This window comes from Podarcis melisellensis (genome assembly GCF_964234715.1).
Source record: "Podarcis melisellensis genome assembly, chromosome: 14".
Classification (NCBI taxonomy): Eukaryota; Metazoa; Chordata; class Lepidosauria; order Squamata; family Lacertidae; genus Podarcis; species Podarcis melisellensis.
In genome coordinates, this window is record NC_138546.1 from 24,408,786 (window position 1) to 24,431,020 (window position 22,235).

Genomic DNA, 22,235 nt, shown 5'->3' on the forward strand with positions numbered 1-22,235 from the left:
CTGCTCATCCTCTGTGCCCGGGGTCAGGGCACCCACAATGCCCAACCCCTGTGGCCTCTGGGGTGCTTCTGAATGCAGAGCTTTGGTAGAAGGCGAAACAGCGAGCCTTTCCCAACTGGGACTGGTGAAGCAGCCCCTCCACACCCTTTGCCCTGGAGGGAAGGGGAGCTCTAAGGAGGCTCACCTAGGAAAAGGACCCGGTCAGCTGCCTCCCCCACCCCCGCCAGCGTCACTGAGAAAAATCTCTCTCTGATGAATGTTTGCATTATTTTATTTCACAGGAGGAGGGGACAAGGAGGGTGGGGCGGGTCACATCCTGAACAGGAAGAAGGGGCTGTGCCTGAAGTACCCGTAACAGCAGAAATCTGTGCTTTATTCACAGGACAGAAATGTCGTAACAGGACGGTGCGTGGGGGGCGGGGAGAGACACAGGGCTCACACAAAAGCCCCCCAAAGAAAAGGAGCAGAGGGGCCCAGTCCTTTGGCATGAGGCTGACACCCCCTGAGCAGGTGTGGGACCCCTTTCACTTTTTCAGCAGGTGGAAGAGTAGGCACCCCCACCATGGCTCCCCCAGATCTCACATTCTGGCTCCTTTGCCTGAGGGCTGCTCTGAAGGGTCTTAAACCAGAAACCCTGGATATCTCAGGTGCCAAGTAGTGCCTAGGCAGTGATATTGATTTATAGACTATATTTATGTATATATATAATATATATATGCATGTATTATCATTATTAAAAAATAAAATCCATCCTTGGGCATCACACACCCTCATTGCACCAAACAAAGGGACCTTCTGGAGCTCCCCCAGCCCAGCTGCCCATGTGCAAAAATGCAACCAGGGGAGGAGGCACTGGCAGTGTGTGGCCACAAACCAGTGAAGTCAGGGTGGTGGTGGTGACAGGCACCCCTTGGCACTTCAGGATGTTTGCTCCTGCCAACCATTTGCCGTGGGCCAAGATGAAGGCCAAGGCAGCCCAGTGGAGGGGGTGGAGGGAGAAGGGCCGTAGCTCAGGGGTTGGAGCACCTGCCTTGCAAGCAGAAGGTTCTTGGTTCGATGCCCAATGGTGCCTCTCCAGAAAGGGCTAGGAGGGACTCCTGCCTGCAAACCCTGGAGAGCCATTGCTGCCAGTCAGTGTAGACAATGCTGAGCTAGATGGACACTGACTCAGCAGAAGGCAGCTTCCTACGTTCATTCAGAATAATCAGGGCTGGGGTCTTTATTCCTAAGGGGAAGGACCGTAGTTCAGTGACAGAGCAACCTGCATTGCATGCGGAAGGTCCCAGGTTCAATCCTCTCCTGTAGCATCTCAGGAAGGGTTAGGAATGTCCCCTTCCTGAATCCCTGTGGAGCCACTACTGCCAGTCAGTGCAGACAATACTGAGCTAGATGGAGCAATGGTCTGACTCATTCTATGGCAGCTTCCTATGTTTGTATGAAACTGTCTTCCCACCCCCGAAAAAAATCACAGCTGCTCCCTGTCCAAGTGCTTATTCCCATCGGAAGTCCTGGCCCACCGTCTCGTAGAACTTGACGTTGTAGGGGTGGTAGAAGTCCTGCAGCTGCTCAATGACCTCGGGGTCGATCTGGACATGAGTCCTGCCCTTGGACTTGCCCAGGCAGCGCGGCAACGTGCCTCCGGGGGTGGCCTTCTTCAAGCAGGGGAAGCCCTTGGTCTTGTTGAAGTAGAAGTGCTTCTCGCTGATGAGCCTCTGGATGCCCAGGAAGTCCTGGATCTTGCCCATCTCCCCCGCCGGGTCCGTGATGAGCCGTTCCCCGCTGACAAAGTGCATCTGGGAGAGCGGGAAGTACTGGAGCCAGCTCTCCAGGTGCAAGGCGTAGAGGCCGATCCGGATGGCGCTCCAGGAAGTGTCCACCAGGCCCAGGCTGCGGTTGCGGAAGGAGAGGCCCTCAAAGGTGGGGATGTCAGGCTTCTTGGAGAGTGTCTGGGTGTAGTCGGAGATGGCCCGGGTCACCGGGTTGCGCACCACCACAATCAGCTTGGTCTCCCGAGACATGTTGAAGATCCGCCGGGGGGCTTCCCGTGTGACAAAGTAGCTGGGCGTCTTCTCCATGGTGATCTGGGTCTCCAGGGTGCGGGGCATCAGGCGCCTGCAAGAGAGGAAGGCAGCACAGGCAGAGGTCAGTTGCAAAGCAAATAAAAAGAGAGGACTTCTTCGCACACGGCTCCCTCCCACAGGAGGGCTATCACTGCAGGGTGTGTGTGAAGTAGATGGCCCTTGGGGACTGTCAGGAGTGAGGAGGAATGATGGGAGCTGCATCCCTTCTCCTGAACCTTCCCAAGAACAGGAGGACAGTATAGATTCAGAACAGTGGTTTGCAGAAGGGCATAGTTCAGAGGCTGCAGAGGGGAGAAGCTGGGAAATATTGGAAGAGGAACAGCAGGAAGAAGAAGAAGCACCACCAGGGAGAGACAGCTGATGGACTCAGTGTCTCTAGGAAGCATTCCTGACCTCTCCACCCCCCCCCCAGGACCAGGCGTGCATTGAGAGTAGTAGAACAGAAAGCTCAGAGGCAGAAAGCTCAGATAAGCCAGAGCAGGCATGACGTAGGATGAGACAGAGAGGGTTGGCCTTTACTCGGAGCAATGCCATTATTTAATAGAGACTTCATTTCTTTGTCTGTCTCTCTAAATGCTGAATAAATTATGTTCTGAGAACTCCCTTGTTTGCAAATCTGCTTTTTGGTTGCCACTGAGGGAGGGATCGGATTCCCTGAAACCTGACAGGGACCCTTCCAGCTCTACTTTTCTATTTTTCTATAATATGATGGCTGCTAGCCAAGGTGACTATGGATTCCCTCCAGTATTGGAGGCCACAATCCTTCTGAATGCCAGTTGCTGCAAACCACAGGAGAAGAGACTGTTCTTGTGCTCTGGTCCTGTTTGCTGGTTTCCCATTGGGGAATCTGGTTGGCCATGTGAGAAGAAAATGATGGATTAGATGTGCCATTGGTCTCTGCCAGCAACCCTTGAACCAGCAACCATCTCTGCATGGTCAGGAGGTGACTGGTAGCCCTTCTTTGCCACAAAATGTCCAGAAACACCCATTTGGACCTGTTGATGACATCTCTCAGCCCCACCCCTTGTTTAACTTTTTAAATTTAAAAAAATTGTTTTCATTTTATTTTATAAGTATATAATTATAACAAAACTACCATTCACATTTACAGATTCCTCCAAATCTCTAGACTTCCCACCTGCCCTCCATGGGTCCTTATATTAAACCTGTTCTATAACATCATTGTCTCCATAGTACTTGCTGTAGGCATCTTTTTAAAAAGCCACAACAAGTGTGACTCCCAGAGGATGAAAAGGATTCCCTTGCCCCGTATTCAGGTTATCCAAGGCAGTGATTATTTCATCATCATATCCAGAAAATCTCTATAATATCTATCACTTAAAGAAATAAAAAAAAAATATTTGTATTTCTCTTTTTAAATTCCAATAAAATTTATTCAAGAAAAGAAACATTCTTTTACTTGCATATGGGAATGTTGTTTTTAATTAAGGACTAGATGAAGTGTATTCTAATAGTGGAAGTTCTGGATTAGTGGGAAAGGGTCAGCCACCATAGGCTGGTGGAGTGGAGCCCTTATTTTTGCAGTGCAGTCAGGCCTTCATTTGGGGGCCTGTCCAGACATGCATTTATGTTTTTATTGATGGCTACAATGATTTTCATGTGTCAAACAGCAGCAGAGCAGGCTGCACTAAGACAGCATTCTTTCTCGATAAGTATCTAATATAGAAGAGGACAGTCAGCATCGTCATGTTTGCCAAATCGAGAGGACTTAAGGAATAATAAACATTAACTGATGGTAATTCCCCAGATACATGGATACTAATGGTTTCCCTATTTTTCTCTTGAAATGTCAGTCTTATAAGAATGGAAAAATGAAACAATGCCCTTCTGCAAAGGCGCCCTCCCCTTACTACTCCTCGCATGCTGTGCCTGCGGTGAATTTTCATGACGACTTCTGAAAAATAAATTTGTAAACTCCTCCTTCAGAAATGTGGAAAACTTGAATTAAGATTGGAGAAATGAGAAACAAAGGAGCCAAAATCAAGTGCATTTCAGCCTGTGGGGCTTCTCTCCACTCCAGGGAGTCTTTCACAGCCTGCAAGATGCATGGTTGCTGGGAAGACACACCTTTCCCTTTCCCCAGCTGAAACCATTGCTTATTATCTCTTCTTCCGCCTGCAACTCCCCTCCCTTCTTGCCACCTTGGCACTCCTCTGTTGCTCAGGGGCTGCAAACTCCACCATTCCATTCTGCAGATTTTGAGAGCTCTTGGCTCTGCTCCTCTAATTTATTAATGCAGTTTATTCTGCACTTTTTGTAATTGATTAGGACCTGTAATTTTTGTTTTTTAAATACATGGACCCAATTCCTCACGGAATAGAGCTTTATTAAGCCCAGAGGTGGCCCGTTAATGAAACAGCCGTTTTATGAATCTCCCACCAACGCTGAGCTGCTTATAAAGCTGTCTGGCGCTGATGGATGACCCAAACCTGTTTTTGTGATCTAAACCCAGCAGTGGGAGCAGGGGCTCCCTGACACTGAATTAGCATCTTGCTGACAGCCTTTAAACAATAGGACTCATAATCTGGATTTATGAGGCTCAGAGCAAAGCAAAGGGCCAATTAAACCTACATGCCACTCAGGTACTTGACTCGGGTGGTGGCAGCAGTAAGATGTGCCTCTTGATCTCCAGCATGCCCTGTTGGCACAGCTGGCAGGGAATGCCACATCCTCTCTAGAAACCTCCCGGCGCAGGGAGGACTAACACCAGCTCTATGCTCTATGCCACTTCATTTCCAGGCTCAACTCAAGAGACTCATGTTAGTCTTTAAAGCCCTAAACAACTTAGGCCCCAAATACCTGAGAGCAGGGGTGCCAACTTGAATAAAATATTGGGGGAGCCATGTAAGCATCACCCCACATAATTGATCACAAGATCTGGCCTGCACACCATTTGAATGGCAATGCCCATTAACTTTGTGGGGGGCAACCCCCTCAAATATTTTAAGGGGGGAACCTCAGCCCCTGGGAGTTGGCTCCTAAGCCTGTGAAGTTACTTTCCTCCCTACAGACCCCAGGAGTTAAGATCAGCAGAGGGGCCTCTCTGGTAGTTCCACCAGCCTTGGAAGCTTGTTGGTGGCTGCCTGGGAGAGGGCATTCTCTGTGGCAGCCCATAAGTTGTGGAATTCCCACTCTACAGAGATGCCCCATATACCAGAGAGGCTGCCTTCTCCCCTACAGACCCCCCCTCCCGCCTGCCCAGGTTCATGCTCCTTGTGTGAGTAAGTGGGACTTGAGAGAGAAAAAGCTAGCTACTCAAGGACAGAAGACTAGATGCCCTCTCTGCTCCCCTTTGTAAATTGAGTGCAATTTGCTCAGTCACCTTAGGCAGGGCTGCAGCAGTGCAAAGCTTCTGTCAGGAGGAGAGTTAATTCTCCCTGTGGGCTGTGACAGGATGGATCAGGCACCGGAGAACCCTTTGCCTGTGCAAGACTCCCCCCATGGGGGTGGGCCTTTGACTCACGTTCAGAAATGCTCTCTGTCCCAGAGGCAGGCTGATTTGAAAAGTGCATCTGAGTGGCTTCTGCGCACATGCTCTCTGCCCCACCCAAGGCACTGCCAGAATTCCTGTCCACCCCCCTCCCCCTATTCATTCTCCCAAGCCGGTGCTTGTTCCATTTGCAACACAGAAGAGTAAATATATTTGTTTGTGTCATTGTCGTCCCCATTGTGTGTGGAAGACTGAGCAGGCAGGGACCCAAGTCTCTCCTTGCAGAGCGTGCCAGCTGACTTCAGGATAATCCTGGGTCTTAGTCACTTGTCAGCAGGAAAATGAAGTGTTTAGCTTGGCAAGGTTCCCAAACGGCAAACAGCAAAAACTCCACTCTCTCCCATCCTTCAGCGCCAGAGTCGCCATGAGCCAAACTCAGAAAGCAGGAGTTCTCACAGGAGAGATAAACAGATTCCTTGATGGCCTCAGGGCCAATTCCCCGTGATTTAGCTGGCAAGGATGTGCCTGGCTAGTTATGTCAGGTGGCACAACTTGCCGTGCCCATGAGGTCCCCAGGAAGATGACAATGGCTTTGGTCCTGGCTGACCAGCAAAGAGGGACCCCACCCACTTGCATTTAAAGGCCAGCCTACATAATTCACACTTTCTGAAGCAATATGCGAGCCAAAACACAAAACCATCCTTTGAAAGTAAAAACCCTCAAAATTTTGCATGCAGTTCCCCAGTGGAATAACATGTACAAAAATGCACTTATTTAGTGAAAATGGCATACAACGATGCCTCGTAAGGGGAAACTGCTTTGCAAAAATGTGCATATCGGGAGAATTTTGCACTAAAGTGGCTGGTGAATTTTCATGAGAATCCATGGAATCATAGAATGGTAGACTTGGAGGGGACCCAAGCAACCATCTAGTCCAACCCCCCTGCAATGGAAGATTCATACCTAACAAACTCACAAACTGATGTGGAAATATGCAGAACTGAATTTAAGATTTAGAAGAAATAAGGAAGAGAGAAACTGAAACTGACAGACATACACAGCCCTAGTTTCATCACATTTGTTAAGAATGCCCATAAATGTTTCTTTTTAATTTTTGTTTTTCTTCGCAAGAATTGCAGCACAGCCAACCAGCATAGCTATGCCAATGAGGCTTGGTCCCAGAATGGCAGAATGCTGCCTGCCTCTCACTGGAGACAGCGCACAGGGCTAGTCAGCCAAGCAAATGTGGAGAAATAAAAAGCCAAAGCAGGGGAGGGGGGAGAGAAGGGACATTATACCTAAACCCCAACCTGTGAGTAGACATAAGTCATTGACTCCTCCCTTCTTTTCCAATAGTTCCATAAGCTCATAAGAGTATTTTTTCCTGCAAGAAATACGTGTGCAGGTTCATCGCAAGAAATGGTGCTCTGGTTAGTGCAAAACAACAAAAGTGTCTCTGAGAAACAAAAATTATAAGTTTTTCCCCCCTTTTTTGCAAAATCAAAGCATTACAGGAATTACAGACCACAACAACGAATGGCACGCCTAACACCACACATTGGCTTGTGAAAGGGCTTTTCTTTTGAGTGGCAAAGGGAAACTGTGTCCCAAGCCACAGAAAAAGGCAAATGCCAGGCATAAGCTTTGCACACTGCTAGCAGTGGGGCAGAAGGTGGGACAATTCAGCAGACATTAAAAGCACCCAGAAAACCTTCCCTCTTTGTGGGCAGTGGAGATGCTGCACATCCTCTGCCCTTCAGGCAAACTCAGATGCTCCAATAATTATTCTTTAATTAAAAGCTCATTTAGAAGAAATGTTACGTGCCCAGGGAGAGAGTACTGGCTGGCGTGATCACTCAGGAGCAAGTCAGGTGGTGCATAAGACTGCAAGAGTTCAAGTTCTGCAGATGTTGTTAATATCAGCTGCTGTTTAGAGCACTGTCTGTTAGGCAAACAGGTAGGGGGACAGCCAGATCCCAAAGAGAGAGGGATGGAAGAGGAGGGCAGGCTAGTCACCAGAGGGATGGCAAGGAGCAGCAGCTGTTTGCTGCACAGAAGCAGCTCCAGAGAAGAGATATCAGGCTACAGCAAAGCTTGGAGGAGAGAACCTTCCTCTCAAGCACCTTGCATGCTCTCAGTCTGAGACCACAACCAATTCAAGCAGCCAACATGCAGAGAGATGAACCAGCCAGCAGGAGACAGCTTCGAATGTCCATCCATAAAGAGCAGCACACAGAAGAGGGCTGGCTGGCTTGCCAGAAGCTCAAGCCACCCAGGGGTGGGGAGATGGCTCACCTCCTTGCTGCTCAGCACCCCAGACCAGGCCGTTGACATTCCCTCTGCCCTTCTCTCAAGGTGTTAGCATCCATGCCAAGGCTGCATTCCAGGGCGTCTTGGCAAAGGAACTCGAGCCCATCCTATTATACACAGGAGGACAAGACCTGCCATGCCCAGAGCAGGTTGGGCGCTCCATTTTGCAAGAGCCAAATCAGTCCAGCACACTCTGCTTTCTTTTTCAGTTCTGGCATGAGTTGGAAATTGAAGGAATATCATGAGCCTTGAAAAGTCTCATTTAGCTGTTCTGCCTGGGCACCTTATGTTGTTTTGTGGGTTGGTAGAGATGGATTGGAGCACGAAGCAGGCCCCCCAGAGGACACATAAGCAGAACCTCACACCCCCCCCCATTTGCTGGCCATGAACATGTTGAAATCTTCTTCTTCTTCTTTTTTTACTCAAATATATATTTATTGATTTGTATATTTATTCATGGCTTCCTACAATTCACGTGTAGATTATCAGCAAATAAACCTGCCCACACAATGCATTCATTCAGTGTGAAGGAAGGCAGAATTCACGACAACCTATCTTGAAATAATTTGCAGTGAGTGTTTAACGCAAGGTTGTCCATGTAAAATCATACAGCTGGAAGGGAACCCAAAGGTCATCGAGACTGACCCCTTGCCAGTGCAGGAATCCCACTGTAACATAATCCCTTTCAGGCAAAGGGCTGTAACTCAGTGAGCCCCGGGTTCAATCCCTGATGGCATCTCCAAATTGGGCAGGGAAAGACACCCTGCTTGAAACCTGCAGTGTTGCTGCCAGTCAGTGCAGACACTGCTGGGGTAAATAGGCCAGTGGTCTGACTCAGTATAATGTAGCTTCCAAATAGAAGTCTTTAAGCAGAGGCTGGTGACAACCTAATGAAGGACAGCCCACACCCTTCTGAGGCAGCTGCAGTTTAGTTCCCCTGTGAGACTGTTTATACTGCCTTCACATTCTAAATATGGTCTAAATATTTTTTTTTTATTATTATCATTTGTACCCCTTGGTTCAGGTCCTACAGACATTTGAAGATGGCTAGTGCCTTGATGCCTTGTGAGAAGGCAGTATGCAAGTACTTTTATGAATACAATTAAAACATCAATAACAATATTGCCTGTTAATTGTCTGTTCTCCGGGCTAAACATATGCAGTTCCTTCAACCTTTCCTGTCACCCTCTTCTGAACACGTTTATCTGTATCCTTCTTAAACTGTGATACCCAGACCTGGAAATAATGTTCCACATGAGATCTGACCCCAAGCAGAACAGAGTGGAACCATTACTTTTTGAGACCTGGGCATTATGCTTCTGTTGATACAGCCTAGAAAAGGCATAAGCCTTGTTTGCTGCACTGTCACGCTGCTGACTTACACTCAGCTTGTATTCTGTTAAACCCCCTAGATCCTTTTCACATTGACTGCTGGTAAACCATCCTGAATCTTACTGCTTTACACTTATCACTGTTGAAATTGGTTATGATTGTTTTGACCTCAGTTCTCCATCCTATCCAGAGCATACTGGGTCCTGTTTCTGTCTTATGCACGATTTGCTACTCCACCCAGTTTGGTATCTTCTGCAAATCTGATAAGTATCCCCTTCACTCTTTTGCCCACTTATTCTCTAAAGATCTCAAACACGGGGACTAGGATGGAATCTTGTGACACCCTGCTTCTCCCCAGGTTGATGAGATGCCACTGACAGCCATTCTTTGGTCCATCAACCAGCTACAGTTGTATCACCCACCCCAAATTTACCAGCTTGCTAACAAGAACATCAGAGGGAACATATTGAAAGGCTTTGCTGAACTAAAGATAGTCTATATCCGAAGCATTCCCCTGATCTACCAGGCATTGGTGCAACTTAGCAAAGGATCTTCACGCACTCACCCAATCCAGTCAAGCAATGACCTGACACTGAAGGTAGTACGTCATTCCTCTCAAGGCAGGGAGGCGTCCCCAGCACAGCTCCTGCTCCCTAATCCTGCCCTTAGTCCTGCACATTGATACACTTATGTGAACAGCTGCCACCTCCAAGGGACAGCTGGACTGAATCTGAGGTAGGACACTTGGCCAGCCCAGGGACTGCATAAACCAGGGGTCTGCAACCTTTAAGACAAAAAGAGCCACTTGGACCTGTTTCCGAAGGGGGGGGGGACTGGGAGCCGCAAAACCATTGCGCCATTTAAAACAAATATATCTCCAGAGCCGCGATCTGACAGCGGGCGGGAAGGTGACGGCGGGACGGTGAGTGACTAACGCACGCACCGCCCCCATGCGACGTCACAGCCAGTACAGCGCCCGCCACAGTGGGAAGTGTCGGGGCACACAATGCGCCCCCTCCCCTTGCTAGTATCCGCCCCGGAGCCGCGGCAAAGGTGTAAAAGAGCCACATGCGGCTCCGGAGCCGTGGGTTGCAGACCTCTGGCATAAACCATCTGTCCCCATCACCCTTGACTTCAGGCAATGCTGGCTGTATGGATGGGGGGGGATGAAGTCCAAAACATCTGGAGGGTGCCATGTTGGCGAAGGCTAGCTCAAAAAAATGGTGTAACCCAGTGTGCTGCTGGCAGCTAGTTGGGCATGATGGGGTTGTGCCAGCAGGGAGGACACCTCTGCTGAGCAGTAGTGCCCTGAAGGCAAGAATGGAGACCTCACTAGGGATGTGCAGGGAAAAAGCACACCTTGAGATTACACAGGTACAAAGGGCTCAAAGTCCAACTGCTTGACAGTACTTCCTGCCCCATATTCAGGCAAGTGAAACCACAAAGGATCCTCCCCACCCCAGCCCAGCACCCCCCCACCCCAGCTTTTTCCGAGGCGTCATTCCTCTGAGGAAAACAAGATCTATGTGTTCCTGGAAGTGCTTCAGACCCAGCTGAAGGCAGAGACTCGGGGACAAGGTCCACAAACAGCTCTTCTTGGCTTCAGGCTCCCCAGTTAAAAAGACCCACATTATGCACATGTTCTAGCACATTTGTAAAGCTGATTTGGAATGCAAGTTTTATGATACACATTTCCCACTTGGGCTGGGAATTAGGTTTCCTGGGCAACTCTGGGGCCGGGGAGGAGGAGAGGCTTCTCCTTTTGATGGGTGGGTGTGGAATGCAGGATGCCAGCCTCGGCCTACTTGCTTGGTAGCAAAGGAGCTGAGAAAGCATTTGTTCCTTGCTGAAGCTCTTGGGGTTGGAGGTGGAGAATGCACAAGAGCTCCTGGAAGATTTAAATACCACCCTGATCTGTGGCACAGGAGGAGCTTTTTCTGCATAAAAACAGATGGAAGTGGCTATGATCCCAAGTCAAAGTGGCAGCACTGTGCAGGGTGTGCTGCTGGGTTCAAACATGGCAGGAGGCCTGGTGCCAGGTGCCTGATATGGTCCTGAAGTTGTTATGTGGACCTGTGCAAGCACTTCACAACCTAATCTACCCCGCAGGGCTGTTGTGAGCATTTTTTATTTTTTAAGCCCAAAACCCAACACAAAGATAACAGAAATAACTTTTGGGCAATGCAATGCAAGACTAACTAAAATGGAAGCCAGGCTCCCTCTGCTGGTACATCACCAGCCAGCTGGGCGTTGACAGGTGGGTACTTTAAAGGGCATAAGACCACAATGCCAGATGCAGAAATGGATGCAGGCAGATTTGTGCCTTGGAGCAAATTAAGTTGGTGGGTTGAGCGGGGTCTGGGCAATGTGCCCTGGGTGCAAAGTTTAACAAGTATTTATGTTTTTAAAAGGGGGAGGAGGTCTAGGGATGGTGTATAAAGACCCCGGGCCACCCACCCTTACAAAGCCCCCTGCCAGTCACTCTATTTGCGAAGCTTCCAGCTCAACTCTCCATCAGGGTTTTTGGCTGCTGTCAGGGGGCTTGGGTATATTTCACGTGGGAAGGCCCTCCTTTGGGTGAGGGCTGTGGTCAAATGGCCAAAATGAGGCAGGACTTGCTGCAGTGAGGAGGTGGATTGGCAAGGGGAGGGGGCCAGGGGAGCTCACCCAACTGTCCCATGCCTATGCTCCCCCACTTCGCTCCGCGGCTTCTAATTTGGAGAACCCAGAATGCCAGCCAGGCCGCCCCTGGATAGGCGAGCAGCTCCGCAGCTAACCACTGCACAATTCAGAATCTTAAACCTTCTATCCCCTGGACTTGGCTGGCTGGGGGGAGGGAGACGTGGGTTTTCCTCCTATGAGTCCGCTTTGCTGGCAGACACGTCGACGAGGTTTAGGAGTCCTTCTTGATGTGCAAAGGCAACGCTCGGCCTGCGTAGCCCTGGAAGATGGCGGGGTTCGGGGGCTCAGTCTCCCGGTACCTCTCCGCGCACCCAGAGAGGTGCCTCCAAAGGAGGATAGACTGGGGTGTGTGTGGTAGCTGCAAAGAACTGGGGAAGACTTAACGCCCAGCACCCATAAGCCCAAAAGACACATGGAAGAGGAAAGTCCCCCAGTGCCCTGGGATAGGCACTTTGCACATGCTCTAAGAACTCGTTGATGCGCATATGTCATGGCTTCGACAAGGAGATTAGAGCTATATAGACCTAGCCTTGAGAGGGGTTGCCAGCCAGGCTCAGCCAGTGCCCGGGACTCCCGCGCTGTATAGAGTGCCGCTCCTCTCTGCCACCCTCCCCTTGCGCCGCCGCTCACCTGTACCACTCCAGGCCACGCTCGTAGTGCCTGTCGAAGAAGTGGGGCTCGGTGCCGAGGGCGCGCACGGCCGGGTGGCCGCGGATGAACTCCAGCACCGCGCGGGTGCCGCCTTTCTTGACGCCCACAATGAGTGCGTGCGGGAGCCGCTTGGTGCCCACGCTCCGGGAGGCAGGCGGCGGTGGCGGCGAAGGCTGCGAGGAGGAGCCGTTGCCGGCCGTGGCGGTGGAGCTGGCTGCAGCCGGGCAGGCGCGCCACTTCTGCAGAAGTTTCTTGCGGGCGGCGGCAGCAGCAGGCAGGCAGCGGGCGGCCGTCCGGGGAGAGGCTGCTCTCGCTGCTGCCGCTGCTGCCGCCTCCCCGCTGGCCAGCGGCTCCGGCTCTGGTGCGCAGCAGAAGAGGAGGAGGCTGTAGCAGAGGTAGGTGCCGGCCAGCGAGAGGAGCGCGCCCAGCACCAGCGCCCGGCAGCGCCGCCGCCGCCGCCGGCTAAGCGCCATGGCTCCATCGCCAGCAGCCGGGCGCGGCGGGCCACGGCTCCCCTCGCCGGCGCCGTCGTCGGAAGCGCATCGGGCCGGGCGGAGAGGCGGGCGGAGAGGCAGGCAGGCGAGCTCGGCGGCCCGCCACTGGCGGCCCCGCTCCTGCTGCGGCCCCGCTTTAAGGGGCGCCTGACGTCAGCCGAGCCGGAGCCGCCCCCGCGGCAGCCCTGACGCTCCCGCCGCCTCGCCGGGCTGAGCCCCCGACGCGCCCGTAGCCGGTGCGGAGATCGCAGCCCCGGCTGGACTCCAGTTTCGCCCAGCCTTGCACTGGGACATGTCACGGGAGTCGAATAAGGGAGGAACTGGGGATGCCCCTTTCTAAGTGGGAGTCGGAGGACGCTCTTCGTTTTCCTTATGACTGATGATCTTTTCTGAAATTGATATACTGTACAAGGGATCCCAAGACGGCCAAAGCGCAAGCGAGAACACAATTTAAACATCCAAAAACAATCCCCATACAGCCTGGGAAAGTTTCCCCTTTAAAAATGAACCAGGTGCCTCTGACCACGTGCAGAGTGCCTTCTCTGCGCCCTGGGGCAGTCCCAGTGGGCTTGGGCACGCTTACCCGGACAAACACTTGGCTCCTTTGCGCAAGGAGGCTCCGTGGCTGCCGATGCAGCCTTCTTCTCCTCCTCCTCTAGGGCCACCAACATTACGCACTACTGCGCAGCTTGCCTGAGCCGGCCTGGTCCTTCTCGCGCACCGCCTCGCCAGCGCAGTGCGCGCAGCTTCCTATCGGAGGAGTACGCATCCAGCGCTTTGTGAAGCACTTTTAGGATGACACCCATCTTTGCGCTCCGCCTCAGTGACAAGCTAATGCCCCAATAGAGCCGGGTTTCTTTAGCACAACGCGCGAAGCTGACCCGCCTAGCCTGTCACCTCGGGCCTTTCCCAGCTCGGGAACCTCCGAGAGTCAGTCTTTTGTGTGCAGGCGGCTGCAAGGATCGGACCGGGGACTCCAGATTGCGAGGGGCTGCTGGGGGCAGGGCAGGGGAGAGCGTGAGCCCCCGAAGCTACTGGTGGCCCGAGGTGCCTCCTCCTCCTCCGGCTTTTTCATTGCAGAATTGTATTGATTTTGAAAAGCGAGGCTTTCTGCTGTCTCTGTGGCGCTCTGGATCGTTTTGCATGCGGCGCAGTGCTCCGAGGGCTGCTTTGGTGGCAGCGGAGAGCAATAGGAGACGTGCCAAATAAGGAATTGAAGACGCACAAAGAGCGCCCAGCGGCGGCCTTGCCCGGGTATTAACGTACACACACAAACACACGGCTGAGTGGATGGGGAGGGGCAAGGAGGGGCAGAAGGTGCGGGCCTTGCCTGCTCCTTGGATGTTCACCTGCGGGAGGACAGCTCCAGGGCCGGGCTGCAAGGCCCCGGGGGAGCAGCCAGCAGCGGCGCCAAGCGATTCTGCAGAGAGCAAATAAGATTAAAGGCAACCGCAGGAGCCTTGATATCTTCTTCAGGTTCTGGCGAGAGGCAGATCAAAGCTGTCAAATGTTTCACAGCAGGAGAAGAGGGAGAGGAGGAGGAGGAAGGAGGCGAGGAAGAGATGTTTCTGCCTGGGGCAGGTGGTGCTTCTGCCAGCCTGGCCAAGTTGATTTCACAAGGGGCGGTTCTGGAGACCAGGATGCCGGACTGGATAGGCCCCTTTTGGCCTGATCCAGCAGGGATCTTCTTATGTTCTTTCATTCTTAGATGCTCTCATGGGGTAGGCGTATGAACCTGGAGCAAGTACCAGTCTTAAGGAGCAAGGAGGGCTTGACTGGAGTCTGGGCACACCAAGGCACAGTGCAACAGCCTAGGAATGAGTGCCTCTGAGGATGTACAAAGTGATTTTGTGTTAAACCCTAAAGGGAAAAATAAGGTGAGAATATGTTAAGATAAATTACAGGACAGAAAACAGAGGAAGATGGAAAGGATTTGCTGAAACAGTTAACTGAAGTGGAATACAAAAAAGGGAGGTGTGAGGAGGTCGTGGAAACAAGTGAATGAAAGATAAGATACTGAAATTATTGGAGGTGTTTTTAATTGTCTTTGTTTTGTTTTGTTAAGGTTAGTGTTTATGTAGTGTTTTTGTTTCTGTATTGTATTGTTTAATTCTTTTTTTGTAATCTTAAAACTGTTAATAAATATTACTAAAAAAAAAAGATTTTGTGTTAAACCCAGCCCACCTGAGATGAGGGAGCAGGGTTTCCTGATCTGGTGGCTGTGAGATCAAGAAATCCTGGGCACAGCGGTGTGGCTGTTGGCGCTTCACTCTGCCTGAAAACAACAGATTCTCCACCCTGCAGCATCAGAATTCAGTGGCCAGGTTGCTTATTTGGGCGAGACAGTTTGAGCATATTGCACCAATCCTGGCCTGACTGCCCTGTCTGCCAATTAGCTTCCAGGCCCAGTTCAAAGTGCTGGTTTTGACCCATATAAAACATCCTGGACTCTGCATTCATCATTTGAGGCCCTTTTGTAATATTTTGTTTTAAATTTTGCTGCTGCTTCAGTTTCCTGTACACTGCTTAGAGTTATTTTTAATACAGGTGTCTCCCAGCTTATGTACGTTTGACTTGCATGTGACTGCATATACGCATGGTGCTAGGAAGTAATTAAATAAATAAAGGCATGAAAAGGGCAAAAACGGCCCCCAAAGAATGGGAAAACTGCAAAAATGATGTGAAAAGAGCAGGAAAATGGCTAGCAATCCCATGAGCCTTTGCATCAACCTTTGAGACCTGAGGAGAGCTGAAGTTTGAAAAAGGAGGTTTGGAGGGAGTGATTTTGGTGGAGTTTGGCTTTTTAGATTGTTTTTGCCACTATACACAATTTCACATATACAGTATACGTGGTGCCTGGGAACATAACCCTCCATGTAAGTGGGGAGATGCCTGTATATATAGAATACACACACACACACAATCTATCTATATAGAAACTAAATACAGTAATCAGTCACTATCCTATTTTTCTACCCTGTTGTGTTCCCTACAAAAAAACATCCCAACACCCCTCTATTCCATACGGAATAGAACAAAAAAATGTATTTCAGCAATTGAACCTCATGCACATGTATTTGTGAGACTTAATATCATGTCCGAAAGTGACTGACAAAGCAGCTCTTGTGGAGACAGGCAGACTTCCCTTCCTAGGTCAGAGACAATGAATTGAATTTGGACTCCCAAGACAAACTGTTTGCGGACTTAAATTGTCATTCCCTGCCAAGGTCAGATTCCCTGGGCCTGGCCGGGGCTGCTTAGGAAACATGACTTTAAGCAGGACTGAACATGCTCTGGAAAGCTAAATGGTGTATCTCTCTGCCCCCCTCCCTCTCCTGCAATGTAATCACTTTGAGCAGAGCCCTGAAATGAAAGGGATAAAGTTGTTTGTGGGTGTAGTGGAGGGAGGGGGGAGGGAGGAAAGAGCTTTAATCTTGCTGAGTAGATTACAGAGATTACTCCAGTTTAATCCTCCCATATCTGTCACTGATGCGATAAAGACCCTAACGAAACCAATGGAAGCCTCTCAGTGCACTGGGTGCTCCAAGTGGCTGTTGTGGTTGGGGTGACTGGGCAGGGGGTGGCAGCAGCAAATGCCTCCCATTGGCTTTTTGGTACATTTAAAGGTAAAGGTAGAGGACCCCTGACCATTAGGTCCAGTCGTGGCAGACTCTGGGGTTGCGGCACTCATCTCGCTTTATTGGCCGAGGGAGCTGGCATGCAGCTTCCGGGTCAAGTGGCCAGCATGACTGAGCCACTTCTGGTGAACCAGAGCAGCGCATAGAAATGCTGTTTACCTTCCCACTGGAGCGGTACCTATTTATCTACTTGCACTTTGACATGCTTTTGAACTGCTAGGTGGGCAGGAGCAGGGACCGAGCAACGGGAGCTCACCCCGTCGTGGGGATTCGAAGTGCTGACCTTCTGATCAGCAAGTCCTAGGCTCTGTGGTTTAACCCACAGCACCACCCATATCCCTTCTGTTGGTACATTTAGGGCAGAACCAAATGGGGTAGAATCGGGCAGGTTAGCCCTAAGGAGGGATCACTGCACAGGAGCAGGCAGACTACCTGCTTTTGATGCAAAAGGCCCACCGTTGACTCCCCAGTGACAGCATCTCCAGTTAAAGAAGTTCAAGAAGCAGGAGATGCAGGGAAGGTCCTTCTCTGCCTGGGACAACCCTGCAGAGCGACTGCCAGCCAGAGCAGATGCTGCTGGGGCTAGATGGGATTAGTATAAGGCAGCTTCCTATGCCTTTCACCTGTACGTGATGTTGAGTCCCTGCACCAGGCAAAAGAAGGTCCGCTCCTGCCCCAAGAGTGCCCCCCCCTGCACAGAGCACCTAAGAAGGTCAATGGCAGCGTGACAGCAGGGGAAATCTCCTATGAAAGTAAAGAAGCTTTGGGCTGTCCCTTGAGTCCGCTAGATGACATAGATGTCCCTTGAGTCTGCTAGTTGCCTTAGGAGAGCGAGAAAAATTCTCAGGGATGACTTACACCCCGGCCATCACCTCTTTAATATTCTACCCTTGGGCAGGAGAAATAGAAGTATAATCAGCCGTACCAACAGGCTAAAAATTAGCTTCTATCCATGGGCTGTTTGATTTCAACAACAACTGATTGGTTCAAAATTGGGAAAGGAGTACAGCAAGGCTATATATTGTCTCCCTGGTTATTTAACTTATATGCAGAATTCATCATACGAAAGGCTGGGCTGGATGAATCCCAAGCCGGAATTAAGATCGCCAGAAGAAATATCAACAACCTCAGATATGCAGATGACACAACCTTGATGGCAGAAAGTGAGGAGGAATTAAAGAACCTTTTAATGAGGGTGAAAGAGGAGAACACAAAATATGGTCTGAAGCTCAACATCAAAAAAATGAAGATCATGGCCACTGGTCCCATCACCTCCTTGCAAATAGAAAGGGAAGAAATGGAGGCAGTGAGAGATTTTACTTTTTTGGGCTCCATGATCACTGCAGATGGTGACAGCAGTCACGAAATTAAAAGACGCCTGCTCCTTGGGAGAAAGGCGATGGCAAACCTAGGCAGCATTTTAAAAAGCAGTGACATCACCTTGCCAACAAAGGTCCGTATAGTTAAAGCCATGGTTTTCCCAGTAGTGATGTATGGAAGTGAGAGCTGGACCATCAAGAAGGCTGATCACCGAAGAATTGATGCTTTTGAATAATGGTGCTGGAGGAGACTTTTGAGAGTCTCATGGACTGCAAGAAGATCAAATGTATCCATTCTTAAGGAAATCAGCCCTGAGTGCTCACTGGAAGGACAGATCGTGAAGTTGAGGCTCAAATACTTTGGCCACCTCATGAGAAGAGAAGACTCCCTGGTAAAGACCCTGATGTTGGGAAAGATGGAGGGCACAAGGAGAAGGGGACTACAGAGGACGAGATGGTTGGACAGTGTTCTCGAAGCTACAAACATGAGCCTGACCAAACTGCGGGAGGCAGTGGAAGACAGAAGTGCCTGGTGTGCTCTGGTCCATGGGGTCACGAAGAGTCAGACAAGACTAAACGACTAATCAACAACAACAACATGGGCTGTTAGGCTGCTGAACGGAAAACAACATAGCGAAATTGACTTGTGAGGTGGTGTGTTGTTCGATAAGAGATTGAGTGTTGGGGGGGGGAGGGAGGCTCATTTAATTTCCTTGTACACAGGTTGTACAATGACAATAAATGTATTATTATTAGTAGTAGTAGTAATAGTAGTAGTACTATTATTATTAAGCCTCATGGCCTCTAATTCTGGAGGGACCCCAGAAGCAGCTTTAGTCCACCTTACTTTAAAAAATGGGTCTAGTAGATGCTATTTGAGTCTCATGATTTTTTGCTGTATATATTTCAACAATCCCAAAGTTTGAGAGTCAGTAGCATAGATGTTGTAAATGTTGTAAACAACCCGGTTGAAGAAGTTAACAGGGGTTACCCAGACCTTGTGGTTGGTTGCATAAGAGTTCAGGGCCCCTAATACATAGGTCCACCACTGTGTGAGATAGATCCCAACTTTTCCAGGCAAGGGGGTCTGTCCTCAAAAGCCTCCACCCCCAAATGGTCTTGGGGCATGCAGCACTTATGTGAATGCGGAATGTCCTGCAATTGGGGCAGCCTTCGTAGAATAAGGCAGTGATGTAGAAGGGCCACAGTAGCTCAGTGGGTAGAGAATCTGCTTGGCACCCACTAGGTTCCCGGTTCAATCCCCACTAACGGCATCTCCAGGTAGGGCTGGGTAAGACCCCTGCTGCTGGCTTTGCAGAGCCACTCACTGCCAGTCAGTGTCGACTGGAAATAAGGCAGCTTCTTATGAGTCCTTGACCATCTTCATGGCTGTTGAGTGCTGAGAGTGGGGAAGGCCAATGGCAGAGGTGCCCTTGTCTCCCTGTGTTCCCCTGAGCCACCAAGAGGAGGCTGATTTCTGTCTCCAGAGCCCAGGCAACCAGGCAGGCATCCTCATCAGGGCTGGTCCAAGTGTAGCAGAGAAAACAGGCAAACACACAAGTTGCACATATGGTATGACTGGAAAAGAGTTCAAGTTTGCAAATACGCCTAAGCAAAATTATACATGGGTGTGAATATGAGTGGCATGTTTGCTAATATGCCTCTGGGCGATGGAGTATGTTTGCAGGCGAAGGCCATCTTTGTGAGGACACCATCTGGGGTTGCTTGTCCTAAATCTAGAGTGCCATGCTCAGTGCTACACTCCTTAGAAGCATCTAGGCTTAGCACCACCAAGCTGATGCTGGCTGGACTCATTTGGAGTGGCACCACTGAGACTGAAGTGAAAGCAACCCCTTGGTAGCCAAGCTATGGGGTGCTCTACCTGATGATTCTGTCCAGAGGAACTTCTCCAGCCTCCCTTTGTGCCCCCCTTGCACGGCCTGGCCAGGGAGGTGTATATAAGATAAGCATTTGGTGGCATTCCACAATCAATATGGAAGCAGGAAATTGTTTGAAGTTCCCCTATTGCTAATTTACATGCAGCATCTAACAGCCTCTTCCTTCCCAGCTGGGAGCAGCAAAAGGATCCCAACACAGAAGGATCCACTAATCACACCTTGATTGCTTTTATGCAGCTCATTAAGAGAACTCCGCAGCTTGTTAGGTGGGGAAGGGGGCTTTGATGAGAAATGGGCACCCAAGCGGATTTTCTTGCATTTTGTTCTTGGATTTCTGTTATCCCCTAAAAATAGCGAGCATTAAGGCAGCTGCCCAAAAGGAGGAGCCTTCCAGTTGGCACAAGGTGGAAGGAAGGAAAAAAACCAAACCAAAATTAGCTGTGCCAGAGACACACTTCTCCTAAGTGTGAATTCCAGGCTGCTGGACAGACCCTGGCTTTGCATGGACAAGACTTCTTCACACAGCACATAGTTAAACGATGGAACTCCCTTCCACAGGAGGCAGGGCTAGCTATCTACCTGGATGGATTTAAAAGAGGATTAGACAAATTCATGGAAGAGAGGGCTATCAATGGCTATAAGCCACAAGGGCTATGCTCTCTTCCACTGTCAGAGACTGTTTGCTTCTGAGTAATGCCAGTAGCTGGGAATCACAAGCAATAGTCCAAAGGGCCAGATAGAGAGCTGCATTTGGATGCCCCCAGGTCTGAAGTCCTCACCCCAATTTAGATCTTTGATTTTGGACAGCAACATCTCACGGCCAAAGGTGAACAGGCTTCCTTCTCTCTCCTCTCTATAGTCTAAACAGAAGCTATGAAGAAGGAATGGTCTAGATTTGGGAGGCACTTGAGGACAGTTAACTCTTCCCACTCTGCTCCATGGGGCACCTAGCGGTTCTGGGCACAATTCCCATTGGAAAAACAGTACAGAGAGCCCTCCCAGCACTTCATTTGGAACCCCCTTCAATGGCCACTCCTATGTTAAAGTGGCAGGGTCTCATCTAGCTTGCCTCTCAGAGGCTTTGTTAACTGGTACTCACTGGGACTGGCACGGGGGTGGAAGGCCAGGGCTGTAGCTCAGTGGCAGAGCATCTGTTTTGCATGCAGAAGGTTCCAGGTTCAATTCCTGGCAGCATATCCAGGTAGGGCTAGGGTTGTCCCTGCCTGAAACCCTGGAGAGCCATTGCTGCCAATCCAAGCAACAATGCTAGGTAGACCATTTGGTCTGACTCCATATATAGCAGCTTCTGCTCCTCTCTCTCCTGCTAAGGCAGGGAGCACAAATAAAGCAGAACCAATGTCAGATTGAGCATTCTAGGTTTATTCTCTCTCTCCCACCCTGACTTCTATAAAGGGTAATAACCAAGGCTGAGGAAGCTGGAAGGTAGTGCCACTCTCTCAACGGGTTGCTAGGAAGACAGCAGGCAGGTGGGCGCTGGTTGAAGAAGGACTGAAATCGGTGGATCACTGACCCATCCGCCTTCATAGACTGGCCTCCATTGGTCTGGGATGTTGTCTGAAGCTGGCACTGAGCACCTGAATTCTCAATGTACCTGGCATGCCAGGGTTGGTTTGGGCCTTCCTTGGACACCCCCCCTCCACAAAATTCAAACCACATCTCATGTGTTGTGTTAAGCCAGGTCCCTTGATGGAACAGCTGGGCAAAAGCTGTTAACTGGGTGGATGGCTGTATAGTCTCCTTGCCCAGCCTGGACCTTCCAGATGTTTTGGATTCTAAAAAGCCCCAGCCAGCATGGGTGAGCATTGCAGTGTGAAACATCTGGGGGGTGCACCTGGGAGGCAAACACTACTGCTTATAGTGTGCATGTGTGTGAGAGAGATATCTATGGGCTCAGCTCTGGGCCTTGGATAGTGGACTTGGACAGAGGCTTGGCCCCAAGGCCTCTCTCTCGCTGGGTCTGTGACTCTTGTAGGCATCTCTGCCCTTAGCTGCAATTCCTTCACTGCAGGAGGTTGGACCAGATGACCCTTACGGTACCTTCTAACTACAATTCTATGAGTCTATAACCCCAGCAGGTCTCCCCTGGCTCCACACTTCATTTGCTGCGGTGCCTAGCTGAAGCAGCTGCCAGAGGCAATTTTCCTCAAAAAAAGCTACTTCAGATGAGCAAGTGCCTTTTGTCAAAATCCTGCCTCTGTTTTTAATAGGCTTGCAAAGAGAACAAAGTGGCTTCAGAACTCGCCAAATCAAAGCGAGAGTCTCCAGGCCACACCCAGATCCTCGTTCCCTCCTGATTAATGATGGCTCAGTGCTGGAAGGGAGGGGAGAGGGGGGAACATAGTGATGGTTTGCAAAATG

At 50.3% G+C, this 22,235-nt stretch overlaps 1 protein-coding gene across 1 annotated transcript; it reads right to left on the reverse strand.

Annotated features, from left to right (window-relative positions):
- Nucleotides 1–253: 253 nt before the first annotated feature.
- On the reverse strand, nucleotides 254–12,995 carry LOC309356681 (heparan sulfate glucosamine 3-O-sulfotransferase 2-like). The gene is made up of 2 exons (XM_081888270.1): nucleotides 12,487–12,995; nucleotides 254–2,112 (listed from the first exon to the last, which is right to left on the reverse strand). Exons 1-2 carry the CDS (start codon nucleotides 12,978–12,980, stop codon nucleotides 1,491–1,493), a joined length of 1,116 nt encoding a protein of 371 aa, XP_081744396.1. The 5' UTR covers nucleotides 12,981–12,995; the 3' UTR covers nucleotides 254–1,490.
- Nucleotides 12,996–22,235: the final 9,240 nt, after the last annotated feature.